Raw genomic sequence first — 14,705 nt, forward strand, 5'->3', positions numbered from 1 at the left:
ACACCACCTATTACAGTAGGTATAGCCGGGGGCTGGTGACGGAGACAAGCTCACACCACCTATTACAGTAGTTATAGCCGGGGGCTGGTGATGGAGACAAGCTCACACCACCTATTACAGTAGTTATAGCCGGGGGCTGGTAATGGGGACAAGCTCACACCACCTATTACAGTAGTTATAGCCGGGGGCTGGTAATGGGGACAAGCTCACACCACCTATTACAGTAGGTATAGCCGGGGGCTGGTGACGGAGACAAGCTCACACCACCTATTACAGTAGTTATAGCCGGGGGCTGGTGATGGAGACAAGCTCACACCACGTATTACAGTAGTTATAGCCGGGGGCTGGTGATGGGGACAAGCTCACACCACCTATTACAGTAGGTATAGCCGGGGGCTGGTGACGGAGACAAGCTCACACCACCTATTACAGTAGTTATAGCCGGGGGCTGGTGACGGAGACAAGCTCACACCACCTATTACAGTAGAGATAGCCAGGGGCTGGTGATGGAGACAAGCTCACACCACCTATTACAGTAGTGTTAGCCGGGGGCTGGTGATGAAGACAAGCTCACATCACCTATTACAGTAGTTATAGCCGGGGGCTGGTGATGGGGACAAGCTCACACCACCTATTACAGTAGTGATAGCCGGGGGCTGGTGATGGAGACAAGCTCACACCACCTATTACGGTAGTTATAGCCGGGGGCTGGTGATGGAGACAAGCTCACACCACCTATTACAGTAGTTATAGCCGGGGGCTGGTGATGGGGACAAGCTCACACCACCTATTACAGTAGTTATAGCCGGGGGCTGGTGATGGGGACAAGCTCACACCACCTATTACAGTAGTTATAGCCGGGGGCTGGTGATGGAGACAAGCTCACACCACCTATTACAGTAGTTATAGCCGGGGGCTGGTGATGGAGACAAGCTCACACCACCTATTACAGTAGTGATAGCCAGGGGCTGGTGATGGAGACAAGCTCACACCACCTATTACAGTAGTTATAGCCGGGGGCTGGTGATGAAGACAAGCTCACACCACCTATTACAGTAGTTATAGCCGGGGGCTGGTAATGGAGACAAGCTCACACCACCTATTACAGTAGTGACAGCCGGGGGCTGGTGATGGAGACAAGCTCACACCACCTATTACAGTAGTTATAGCCGGGCGCTGGTGATGGAGACAAGCTCCCACCACCTGTTACAGTAGTGATAGCCGGGGGCTGGTGACGGGGACAAGCTCACACCACCTATTACAGTAGTTATAGCCGGGGGCTGGTGACGGAGACAAGCTCACACCACCTATTACAGTAGTTATAGCCGGGGGCTGGTGACGGAGACAAGCTCACACCACCTATTACAGTAGTTATAGCCGGGGGCTGGTGATGGGGACAAGCTCACACCACCTATTACAGTAGTGATAGCCGGGGGCTGGTGACGGAGACAAGCTCACACCACCTATTACAGTAGTTATAGCCGTGGGCTGGTGATGGGGACAAGCTCACACGGCCTATTACAGTAGTGATAGCCGGGGGATGGTGATGGAGACAAGCTCACACCACCTATTACAGTAGTTTTAGCCGGGGGCTGGTGATGGAGACAAGCTCACACCACCTATTACAGTAGTTATATCCGGGGCTCCAAGTGACTTGCAGCTGAAACAGCTTCTGACAACCAATTTCCGATCCTGGTCCTCACCTGGCCTTCACGTGTGGTTTAGCTACTAAGCCCGTCGGAGCCGTTTCTACTGACAGGAGAAGAGGGCAAAGGCGGGTCACTGGCGCCTTAAAACCAGTCGCTCCGGGCAGAGGGGGCTCGTCAGCCGGGGTCGGCAGCTCGTCTGGGAGGAGGGAAAACTCTGATCTCAAACCTCCCGCTGTACCCACACACGGAGGAGGCTTCGGGAGTGAACCTCGAGGGAAAAATCCGGAGCTGGAGTCCCTAACACAGTCCTATGCTGACTGGTAACCCTTGCAACGTCACTGACGCCAAACTGTATCGGTCTCTGCCGTTCCCTTGGGTCCATCAGCTGCGTGGAGGGGTGGGGACCCTAACCTACTCCATGTCGTACTGCCCTGGCTTGCATACCACGCAGCCGGCTGGGACGCCAACGTCCGTGGTCGACCCTGAGCAACAGTGGGCCTCATTACCTCACAACAGCTGGAGTTCCCAAACTAATTTCAGTCACCGCATCCGTAAACAATTGAAGTCTCGGTCTCAATGAACATACTTCTCTGGGACAGACTTGCCGCACGGTTTTTCCATAACCTCCATTTGTCAGTCAAATGCAATCGTCCTCATGCATTTGCAAGCTGTTGGCAAGTATTTCCTGCTGCACATTGGATTTTAACCACATCGGGATCTCTCCAGTTTCACTGAAACTGTCCACACTGAACTCATTTGGGTTTCAGTTGGCTTGTCTGGCCAACTGAATGAAGGGTTTCTGTAATTGGCAACTCTTCAAGTTTCCATCAGGGACAGGATTCAACCTTCAGGTTTGCACAGCTCGACCATAAAGGACAGTGAAGCACTACCTGCCACTCAGTGAACATTAATGTCTGCTATTACCCGGCTACCAGAGACCTTGGGAGTACAGACGACAGGATACAGCGGCTGTTTAGCGACAAATGAGGGTAGTGAATACATTTAATTGCGCATTACGGACATTATTTGTCTCGGGGAGGGGTGAGGGAGGATGAAGGTGAGATTCTGTTCTGAGACCCCTGTTCTTTTTGATATTTTTTTTTAACATTACAGGGGAGGAAGTGGCAGGGTGGGTTAGGAACTTTTAAAGCTGGCATTTTGCAAATTGTCGATCTCACTGAGTGATATCAAACGCTGAAAGGCCCAGACAAGAGTGGGCTGGGAGAGGATGCCTCCAATCGTGGGAGAGCCAAGGACCAGAGGGCAGACTCAGAACAGGGGAGCATCCATTTAGAACAGATGTGGAGAAATTTCTTCAGACAGGGAGTGGTGGGATTCATGGCCACGGACAGCAGCGGAGGCCAAGCCAGTTAAAGTGGAGGTTGACAGGTTCTTGATTGAGAGGGATTTGAAGGTGAGAGGGATTTGAAGGTTACGGGGAGAAGGGGGATGAAAGGGATAGTAAGTCAGCTATGAAGGAACGGCTCAGTTCTGCCCCTACGTCTTATGGTCTGAGAATCTGACAAGCTCAGCTAAAGTAAAAATGGTGCTGAGATCCAAAGGCACCCCAGGAATATCAGGCCCCTACAAGTGACTGTATCACTGAAAGCAGCATGCCCCAACTCCAATGCCCCTGAAACTCTCAGCAAAATGCACACCAGCAGCCCCGCTCCCACCTTTCCAACGGCCTCCCCGGCAGTTTTCACAAACCACAGACTCAGCTTCAGAAACTGTCTCAGCAGTTTTCACCTACCATGGGCTCCTGCTGAACCCAAAGCTGATGGGCCCATCGCTGAACACTGGCAGAGCAAACTCTCCAACCTTCTCAATAGGTCTCGGGAAACTGCGTCCGGTGCTCCCGGTTTGGCCTCTTGTACATCGGCGAGCCCCGACGTAGATGAGGAGGCCGCTTCGCCAGGCGCCGTCCGCCAGAAAAAGCGGGACCGCGGTACCCGCCCGCTTCAATCCGACATCCCGCTCCCATTCCAACATGCCAACACACGGCCTCCTCTGCAGCCAGGATGAGGCCACACTCAGGTTGGAGGAGCAACAACTCGTGCTCCACCCGGGTAGCCTCCAGCCTGATGGAACGAACATCGATTTCTCCAACTTACGGTAATTGTCCCCCCCCCCCACCCCCTTTGACCACTCCCCATTCCCCTCCCTCACCTCCCTCTGGCGCTCCTCCCCTTCCGTTGCCTTCTGCCCTCTCCCGTCAGATTCCCCCCCTTTATCGCTTGCATCAATCGACTTCCCAGCTCTTTACTTCACCCTTCCCCCTCTCCCGGTTTCACCTCTCACCCCGCCTTCCTTCTCTGACTTCTCATCTGTCTCCCACAGTCCCAATGAGGCATCTGGGCCCAAAACGCCGACCGTTTACCCCTTTCCACAGATGGTGCCTGGCCTGCTGAGTTCCTCCGGCACCTGCAGATTTTCTGACATTTCTAATCCCACCAGCCTCAAAATCTCGCTGCCTGATCATTCCCAAATTAAATCACTCCCCCAATCGCGACCACGCCTTCAGCCGGCTTGGGGCCTTGACAGTTCCGGCCACCTTCCCTGGTCTGCTAAGGGTTAAGCACCCAATCTGATAAGTCGTGTCGGATTCCGGTTGACGGTCCTGCTATTACACGCCTCAAAACATGGCAAGCACTGAACGAAAGCAAATTGTGAGCACAGCTCACAGGCTGTAATCAGCAGAGGATTACCGGTACCTTTGCTTTATTTAAAAGCAGTTTAAAAACATTTAAAGCGGGTGAACTGTGACTCTAAGATTGAAGAGGCACCACGGAAGCCAGGTGATTAGCGGGGCGCCACGGTGCCTCAGGGAGTCCGAGTTTGGGGTTCAAATCCCGGCATCCCCTCTAAGGATCCCACATCCTCCTCGTGGAAAAAGTGGGTTTCCTCCGGGTGCTCGGGTCTCCTCCCACGGCCCAAAGGTGCGTCAGTTAGTAGGTTAACTGGTCACTGTAAACTGGCCCCCCGTGACTCAGGTCAAACTGGGGCTGCTGGGGACGGCTCGAAGAGCAGTAAGAACCTCTCCCGCGCTGTAGTGCTGAATAAATGGATAAGTTTATAAATAAATAGACTTGAATGAAGCAGGATACCTGCACTGAGAGCTGTTAAGTGAACAGCTACCACAACGAGGTATTGAGGACAGCTTGAATTGAGATCGATTGCTTTTATGCAATCATCGCGCTACTCCCTAACTGTCTCGGAGTTCGGTTCCTGGACGTGGGAGTTTGACTGAGCCGAAGTGGAGGGAGACTACCTGCACTGCTCTCAGTGTGCACCCCAAACGGCGCCGACTCTCTGACGCTTAAACACCGAACAGATGCGATACAGGAAGCAGCAGCCAGAGTTTAACACTTCACGAATGATAGAGGCAGGTGACTCTAAGGTGGGCACTTCGATGATTAAAAAAAACCCAGAGGGTTACGTGGGAGGGAAGGGTTAGGTTGATCTTGGAGTCGGTTACAACGTCGTGGACTGAAGGGCCTGGGCTGTAATGTCTGATGATCTGCATTCCATTTCTTAAAAATTTTTGAGATACAACGTGGAACAGGCCCTTCGATTCGCACCGCCCAGCAACCCACGGTTTAACCCTAGCCCAATCGCGGGACGACTTACAAGGACCGATTAGGTAGGTGTTTGGAATGAGGACTCACTCACGGGTAGGACGTTCAAACTCCTTACAGACGGCACCGGAGATGAACTCTGGACCCCAACGCCCTGAGCTGTGATAGCGCCGTGCCAACCGCTACACTACCCTGATGCCCGGAATGCAATAAGGTCAAAATCAGAACGCTGAGACGATCTATTGCGATTTAGGATTAGCCAGGAATCGGCGTTTATTAGGAGGCCGGATTAAAATTTGGACTAAATCCGCTCACATCTTTTTTTATTTAATGTTTTCTTTGCACGGTCGCTCCCTTTGACACCTCATAAACGAGCAGCGCGTCTATAAATCTACGTCTGTAACCACATTTACAGACTGAGGGAAGGTTTGCTCTCATTGCTTTTTAAAAAAAAAAGACTGTAATAAGATGAAATTTAAAAAACCATTCTGCTCTCAGTACTGAAGCGATTTCACCAGATTAACAAGTCCTCACGCAGGTTCACCCTTTCCTCGTCGTAGGGCTCGGAGGCTCACGTGTCTCGATGACCCGGAGAGCTCCGCTGGCTGGTGTCAGGGCTTTGTGCTTTGGCTCTTGGTCGGGTCACCCGTGCCAAACGGGTCAAGGGGCAGAGGCCAGACTGAGAGCGGTCCACCGGCCCTCCAGGTTCGGGGGGGTCCAGCTCAGAACCAACAACCCTGACTGGTCAAACAACATTGTCATGGAAAGAGCAATGAAGAATCCCTCTACATCTGTGTGTGACAGCATTCCTGAGTCTCCACCAGGGACTTGCATGACTGACAGCAGTGAAAACTGAGAGGAAGCTACTGACATGATTAGGGACACAGCCAGAGCTGGGGGTTCTTTATTGATGCCCTAAATGCCAACGGCATAACAAGCAGTAAGAAACCTTCCCCTGTGCTTCTAGTTTCCCACTTGTGGAACAGTATTGGCCCCGACTTTGAGGGGACTTACCATGGACAACGCCGAGCGCCTTACTAAAATCCATAAACATCGTGACCTGTGGTCACCGTCTCCGAAATGCCCACCCACTGAAAGGAGATCTGACCACTGACCTGGTTCACGAGCCTAGCACCCGAACTAGTATGAGGTCTCTCTCTCTCTCCCCCTCTCCCTCCCGAGTTGGTCAGTCTACACATTGAGTCAGGAACCCTTCCTGGACACACCTCACAAGGTGCTGCCCATCTATAGCGGGGAAGATGAAGTCACCCCAAGACTACAACCCAGTTATTTGTACTCTTCCAAAACCCTGTCTCCCAATCTATTGCTATTGGGCTGGTCTAGAACACTCTCAATAGAGTGCTTGCTTCTTTCCACTGACTTCCACCCACACCGACTCAGTTAAAATCTCTCCACAACGCCCTCCCTTTCTGCAGCTGTGGTACTATCCACGATTATGATGCTACGTCCCTCTATTCTGTTGCAGGAAAGCAGCAACCATCATTAGGGTCCACACCCCCCAACTTCCCACTCCCCAGGACATGCTCTCTATTGTAGCTGCCATCAGGAAGGAGGTTCATGAACAGTTATTACCCCTCAACCATCAGGAAGGAGGTACAGGAGCCTCAGGACCCACACCACCAGGTTCAGGAACAGTTTTTACCCCTCAACCATCAGGAAGGAGGTACAGGAGCCTCAGGACCCACACCACCAGGTTCAGGAACAGTTATTCACACTACAAAGTTCAGAAACAGTTATTACCCCTCAACCATCAGGCTCTTGAACCAAAGGGGATAACTTCTCTCAATTTCACTTGCCCCATCTCTGAAATATTCCCACAATCAACATTTCAAGGACTCGTCCTCTGATGTTCTCAATATTCATTGCTTATTTATTTTTTTATTATGATTTCTTTCTTCTTGCATTCACAGAGTTAGCTGTCCTCTGCATGCTGGTTGAAGACCCAAACCAGGTAGTTTTTCATTGACTCTTTTATGGTTATTATTCTATCGACTTGTTGAGAATGCCCACAGGAAAAAGAATCTCAGGGTTGTATGTACGCTGATGATGAATTTACTTTAAATTTTACTACCCTCCACGCCCGTTTTGAAACACCTAAACACCAGAACATGCAGCAGCCGTTCCCGCCCTTGTGACAACCAACTCTCAGCATTGCAAATGGAACTTAGTGACAGGTACTGCACGATATCACTGAATTAAAAAAAGTATCCAGCTTTACTTCGAAACATTCAGTGAATATGACACTAGCTCATAGCAGGTCCAACGTCTCCCTGCCGCCACCTTGCAGCTCCCAGTGGGGTCAGTCAGTCCCTCAATTCTGTCCTTCCTCCTCGGCCACAGGCACAAGCTGCCCTTTACTGCCTCTCCAGCCGACTCCCCGGCCACCCTCCCGAGCCTCCCTCTAGTCACTGCCACATCACGGAGTAAGTCCGTCATCGACGTGCCAACACCACCCACAGGGTAGATGTCCTTGCATTCAGCTGCCAGGTCTGAGTACTGTGGGCAGCCTCCTCTCCACCAACACCTCGCTGCTTGTAAAGAAAACGGAACAACAAAGACGCCTCTTTCTCAGAAAGCTGAAACAGGCCAAACTCCCACAAAAGCTGCTGCTTAACTTCTACAGAAGTGCGATTGAAACCATCCTGACCGACAGCGCCACCGCTGAGCCGCACAGCCGCTGAGCGACGAGACCCGCATCGCGTGGTGAGGGCGGCCCGACGAATTGTCAGGATGGAGCTCCCAGGACTGGACGCCGTCTATTCCAGCAGACCCAGGGGGAAAGCAATCAGCATAACCAGAGACACCACACACCCCGGCCACTCCCTGTCTGACCCGCTGCCCTCCAGCAAAAGGTTCAGGACACTGAAAGCCAGAACAAATAGACGGAGGAACAGCTTCTACCCCAGAGCTGTGGCCTCCATCACACCACTCCCACAGAACAGTGACTGAATCTGTGAGCACACACAAGGACTCAAACACTTGCACAAACGGCACTTCGTGCATTACTGTGACATTCTGGAGCTGCTGCGTTATTTTCTGCTACTTATCTATTTAATACTGTTTTTCTATTACTGTCTTGTTTTTATCTACCGCTTAGTTTGATTGCCTGAGAGGAAGCCAGACAGAGTTTCATTGTACCTGTGTATAATGACAATAAAGATCATTCAATTCAATTCAATTCCTTCCTCCCATGGGATAGTCAACTCAATGAGGAGGACCATCTTGGTGGCCGTGGACATCTATTCGACACTAGCTTCATCGCAGGATAATTTGCAATGACCAATTAACCGACTAAACCAGCACTGAAGAGGGACCTTGGCCCGAAACGTCGACCATCTATTCGTGTCCATCGGTGCTGCCTGGGCTGCTGAGCTCCTCCAGCCTTTTGTGTGCCTGCTGCTCTGGATTTCTAGCATCTGCAGATTTCTCCCCGTCTTCACGGCCTGCTACTAACCGGTACGAATTTGGACCGTGGGATGGGGGGAGGAACCGGAGCACCCGGAGGAAACCCGCATGGTTCACGAGGAGAATGTGCCAGAATTGAACTCTGAAACTCCAAACTCAGGAAAGCCCCGAGCGTCTCACTTACCCCGATGCCCCAGTTCACGGAGAACCCTTCAGACATATTAGCCCTCATGGACAAGGAGCTAATCTGGCCCGCATCCTACCTGCTCGTGGCAAAGTTACAATATTAAATAACTGAGGTCAAAACGTTCATCTCCATACTGAGCTCATTAAGTGCCTTAAATCTTTCTCAGATCAGTGGCTTGCTCCATAAAAGTCCGTTTAATAGACTGAAAAAAAATTCAATTTGAATTATGGAACAAGTTTTAGCATTGCGAGCAGTTTGGGGGCCACCTATCTATGTGCTGGCATTGGAGAGGGTCCAGAGAAGGTTCACAAAGATGATCCCGGGAACAAAAGGGTTAACATGTGAGGAACGTTTGATGGCTCTGGGTCTGTGCTCGCTGGAGTTTAGAAGAATGTGGTGGTGGGGGGTATGGGGGTGGTCTCATTGAAACCTATTGAATATTGAAGAGCCAGGAGAGAGTGGACATAAAGAGGTTTATTTCCTATAGTGGGGGTGTCTAGGACTAGAGGGCACAGATAGAGTGGATGTGGAGAGGATGTTTCCTATACTGGGGGAGTCTAGGACCAGAGGACACAGATAGAGTGGATGTGGAGAGGATGTTTCCTATAGTGGGGGAGTCTAGGACTAGAGGGCACAGATAGAGTGGATGTGGAGAGGATGTTTCCTATACTGGGGGGGGGGTCTAGGACCAGAGGACACGGAGAGAGTGGATGTGGAGAGGATGTTTCCTATAGTGGGAGAGTCTGGAACCAGAGGACACAGATGGAGTGGATGTGGAGAGGATGTTTCCTATTGTAAGGGAGTCTAGGACCAGAGGACACAGATAGAGTGGATGTGGAGAGGATGTTTCCTATAGTGGGGGAGTCTAGGACCAGAGGACACAGATAGAGTGGATGTGGAGAGGATGTTTCCTATACTGGGGGAGTCTAGGACCAGAGGACACAGATAGAGTGGATGTGGAGAGGATGTTTCCTGTAGTGGGGGAGTCTAGGACCAGAGGACACAGACAGAGTGGATGTGGAGAGGATGTTTCCTGTAGTGGGGGAGTCTGACCAGGGGGCACAACCTCAGAATACAAGGATGTTGCTTCATCTCTATGAGGAGGAATTTCTTTAGCCAGAGGGTGGTGAATCTGTGGAATTCATTGCCACAGACGACTGTGGAGGCCAAGTCACTGGGTATATTTAACGTGGAGGTCGATAGGCTCTTGATCAGTCAGGGCGTCAAAGGTTAAGGGGAGAAGGCAGGAGAATGGGGTTGAGAGGGATAGTAAATCAGCCTGTTTGCAAAGGCTAAGACTTGATGGGCTGAATGGCCAAGTGCTGTTCCTGTGTCTTATGATCTAATGACAAGTGATGATTGATCCGCCCACAGTCAATGCAACTGATACACTTCTCTCCATCCACTGTAATCCGGGTCAGAGGTCGAAAGACAGTCTCTCAGAATGGAGGCTGGAGACAGCAGTCGGTGTGCGGGGCCCTTGATACTCATAATTTATATCCATAATTTGGATGGACTGGTTTGTCAGTAAGTTTGCGGATAACAGAAGGTTAGATGGTTTCGTTTATAGCTGGACAAACTCTGATCTCAAACCTCCGCTGCTGTACCCGGCTCATCGGGGAAGGAGTCTTTCAGAGTAAACCACAAGGGTAAGCCCAGAGCAGAAGTCGCTAGGGCAGTCCCGCGTTGAGCTCCGCTCTTGACTGGCAACTCCCATGACGCCTCTGGTACCAAACCGCTCCTTTGGGCTCGTCAGATGCGTGGAGAGGGGGAGCCTGCGGCAGGGGCAGCAGCCTGCTCTCCGTACCGTAATGCCCTGGCTCGCGTGTCACGTAGGAGGCTAGGGGAACACAGCATCCGTGGCCGACCCTGACTGAGGGAGGGAGGGCCTCGGTGGAGTTAACAGTGAAGAACTGCACAGATTACAGAGGCATCTTGGTCAGTTAGGGAAACGGGCAGAAGGGTTTCAACACTGACAAGCATGAGGTGACGCATTTTGCAAAGTCAAACCAGGCGTAGGATTTATACCGTGAATGGTGGTGCGCTGGAGAGTGTTATGGAGCAGCAGGACCTGGGAAGCACAAGTACCTCATTTATTCAAAGCAATCTTGCAGGTAGACGGGGTGGTGAGAAAGGTATTTTAACGCACAGGTCATTGAGAAAAGGAGCTAGACGTTATGTTGCTGGTGGCCAGGCTGTATTCAGAATACTCTTTTTTCCCCCTCCTCCTGTTACTCTCTTTGGCCTTTTACCTCTTCCCACCTGCCTCTCACTTCCCCCTGGTTCCCCCCCCCCCCCTCCCCATTCTCCCACAGTCCACTCTCCTCTCCTGTCAGATTCCTTTACCGTTCCCACTTGCCTGGTTTCACCCATCACCTTCCTTCCAGTTCTAAAGAAGGGTCCCGGCCCGAAACATTGGCTGCCTGTTTATTCATTTCCTGCTGAGTTCCTCCTGTATCTTGTGCGTGTGTCACTTGGAATAACGCGTTCCATGTTGGTCATCCTATTGCTGGAGAGGTGTGGCTCACCTGGGAAGGATTCTGTCCGAACTGAAGGCCCTGAGCTTGAAGGCGAGGTCGACCGGGCTCGGTCTTTGTCTGGACTGGACTGGAAATGAAAGGGGGAGGAAGCCGGAATAAAAGGGGAAGGATAGCTAGAAGGTGATGGGCGAAGAACGGTAAAGGGCTGGATAAGGGATTCTGATAGGAGAGAAGGATGAACACCACCAGGGGAGATGAGGAATAGAAGAAAGAAGAAAAACAAATGACCGGAAGGAGGAATTGAGGTGTTGCTCAGTGAAGCCGATCGTGGACCGACACGTTGGAACGAGAATGGGAATCGGTTGAAATCACTGGCCACCAGAACGCTCCGCCTTTGGTGGACGGAGCGGAGGTACTCGGCAGAGCAGTCTGCCGGTTTCGGTCAGGTCTCACCAACGTAAAGGATGCTGCACTGGGAGCACCAGACAGCCTCAAAAAGATTGGCGGGTGAAGTCTGTCTGGGGCCCTGAATGGAGGTGAGGGAGGTGCCGGTGGGGGGGGGGGGGGGTGGAGAGATCAGTGAGGAGGGACGGAAGGACGAGGGAATCGGGGGGGGGGAGCCATCACTGCGGAGAGTGGAGAGTCGAGAAGGAAGTAGAGAAGTGCGTGGTGGTAAGACCCCATTGGAGATGGCAGAACTTGTGGATGTGGAGGTTTAGGGGGTGGGTGGTGAGGGCAAGAGGGACTCTATCCCTGTTAAGGTGGCTGGAAGTTGGCATGAGTGCAGGTATCCGGGAAACGGAGGAGATGCGGGTGAAGGTAGCATCAGTGATGGAGAAAGGGAAACCACTGCCCTGGAAAGGAAATCCTCATCCTGGAAAGAGACGCGGCAGAGGCGAAGGAACTGAGAAAAGGGAATGGTATTTTTACAGGAGACTGGGTGGGAAGAGGTATTGTCAATATAGCTGTGGGTATTGGTAGGTTTAGAAAAGATGTCAGTGGACAGTTTGTTTCCAGAGATGGGGACAGAGAGATTGAGAATGGCGAGAGGGGTGTCAGAAACGGACCAAGTGAAGGTAAGGGTAGGGTGGAAGTTGGAGAAGAAGCTGACGAGCTGAGCATGGCTGTGTGGAACGGCACCAACACAGCACAGAAAGAGTTGGGATCCATTACCAGGGAAGGTCTGTGAACATGGACCGCTCCACGTCACCAACGAAAAGACAGACGTCGTTGGGGTCAACATGCGTCTGTACCCCTCAGTCTGGAGAAAGTGGGAAGAGCCAAAGGAGAAGTTGTTAAGGGGGAGGAAAGGTTCTGCCAGATGAGGAGGGTGGTGGTGGTGGAGGGGAACTGGTTGGGTCTTTAGTTGAACAAGAAGCAATTTCTCCTTCTGGTAATTTATTTCCTTTTTTAAAAATTTCTCCTCCCCTTCTGTTTTTTTAAATTCCCCACTCCAGCCTCTTACTACTTCTCCTCACCTGCATATCGCCTCTCTCTGGCAACACTCCTCCTCCCCTTTCTCCCACGGTCCACTCTCCTCTCCTATCAGATTCCTTCCTCTCCAGCCCTTTACCTTTCCCCACCCATCACCTCCCCCTGGTGTCCCTCCTCCTCCCCTTTCTCCCCACAGTCCACTCTCCTCTCCTGTCAGATTCCTTCCTCTCCAGCCCTTTACCTTTCCCACCCATCACCTCCCCCTGGTGTCCCTCCTCCTCCCCTTCCTCCCACAGTCCACTCTCCTCTCCTATCAGATTCCTTCCTCTCCAGCCCTTTACCTTTCCCACCCATCACCTCCCCCTGGTGTCCCTCCTCCTCCCCTTCCTCCCACAGTCCACTCTCCTCTCCTATCAGATTCCTTCCTCTCCAGCCCTTTACCTTTCCCACCCATCACCTCCCCCTGGTGTCCCTCCTCCTCCCCTTCCTCCCACGGTCCACTCTCCTCTCCTGTCAGATTCCTTCCTCTCCAGCCCTTTACCTTTCCCACCCATCACCTCCCCCTGGTGTCCCTCCTCCTCCCCCTTCCTCCCACAGTCCACTCTCCTCTCCTATCAGATTCCTTCCTCTCCAGCCCTTTACCTTTCCCACCCATCACCTCCCCTGGTGTCCCTCCTCCTCCCCTTCCTCCCACGGTCCACTCTCCTCTCCTGTCAGATTCCTTCCTCTCCAGCCCTTTACCCTTTCCCACCCATCACCCCCCCCCTGGTGTCCCTCCTCCTCCCCTTCCTCCCACAGTCCACTCTCCTCTCCTGTCAGATTCCTTCCTCTCCAGCCCGTTACCTTTCCCACCATCACATCCCCCTGGTGTCCCTCCTCCTTCCCTTTCTCCTATGGTCCACTCTCCTCTCCTGTCAGATTCCTTCCTCTCCAGCCCTTTACCTTTCCCACCCATCACCTCCCCCTGGTGTCCCCTCCTCCTCCCCTTTCTCCCCACAGTCCACTCTCCTCTCCTGTCAGATTCCTTCCTCTCCAGCCCTTTACCTTTCCCACCCATCACCTCCCCCTGGTGTCCTTCCTCCTCCCCTTCCTCCCACGGTCCACTCTTCTCTCCTATCAGATTCCCTCCTCTCCAGCCCTTTACCCTTCCCCACCGACCTGGCTTCACCTATCTCCTTCCAGTTCGTCCTCCTTCCCCTCCCACCACTTTTTTATTCTGTCTTCCCCTTCCTTCCCCGTGCTGACGAAGGGTTTCAGCCAGAAACATCGACTCTTTATTCATTTCCACAGATGCTGCCCAACCTGCCAAGTTCCTCCGGCCCTCTGTGTGCGCTGTACAAGACTTCTGGCAGAATCTCTTGTGTTTGATCTCCGTTACTTGGAACGTAGGGGAATGAGGGAACACCTGATAGAAATGTTTTAAGTTGTGAGAGACTGAGATAAGGCGGACAATCAACAGCTTTTTGGCCAGGGAAGGGGAGTCGAAACATACAGAGCAAGATAGGGAGTGAGAGGGGAAAAGACCTGAGGGGCAACCCTTTCTACGTAGAGGCCAGGGAGTATCTGGGACGAGATGCCAGAAGAGGCGGTCAAGACATGCATAATAAAATCACTGAAGGGGCACTTGGAGGGGCATTTAGAGGGCCAGGAATGAGAGGAATTTGGGCCAAATGCAGGAAATTGGGCAGGCACCAGTCCATGCTGACCACGAATGGGCCTGAAGCTGTGCGACACTGCTCAGGTTTGATATTAGAACATCAACACTACAGACCAAGGGCCAGTACAGCCCTTCTGTCCACAACGTTGTGCCAAAACAATCAAATCAGTCATCCAATGGACAACTAAACCAATGCCCTCTGCCTGCACAACGTCCATATCCTTCCATTTTCCTCAAATCCATATGCCGACCTAAACGTCTCCTAAAAGCTTTTAACATATCGGCCTCTACCAG

The 14,705-nt window shown here is 52.1% G+C and overlaps 1 protein-coding gene across 15 annotated transcripts in view; it reads right to left on the bottom strand.

Annotated features, from left to right (window-relative positions):
• The window catches only part of smarce1 (SWI/SNF related, matrix associated, actin dependent regulator of chromatin, subfamily e, member 1), a 163,689-nt gene that overhangs the window by 73,051 nt on the left and 75,933 nt on the right, over positions 1-14,705 (bottom strand). The window contains exon 1 of one of the 15 annotated variants that reach the window (XM_059957852.1): positions 3,403-3,420. The exons of the other annotated variants lie outside the window; for them this stretch is intronic. Coding sequence (XP_059813835.1) covers positions 3,403-3,405 — 3 coding nt within the window. The 5' untranslated portion in view covers positions 3,406-3,420. Of the gene's footprint in view, positions 1-3,402; positions 3,421-14,705 lie in introns of those variants that run through there. 15 annotated transcript variants of the gene reach the window in all.

Source organism: Hypanus sabinus (assembly GCF_030144855.1).
Source record: "Hypanus sabinus isolate sHypSab1 chromosome X1 unlocalized genomic scaffold, sHypSab1.hap1 SUPER_X1_unloc_7, whole genome shotgun sequence".
NCBI classification, from domain to species: domain Eukaryota; kingdom Metazoa; phylum Chordata; class Chondrichthyes; order Myliobatiformes; family Dasyatidae; genus Hypanus; species Hypanus sabinus.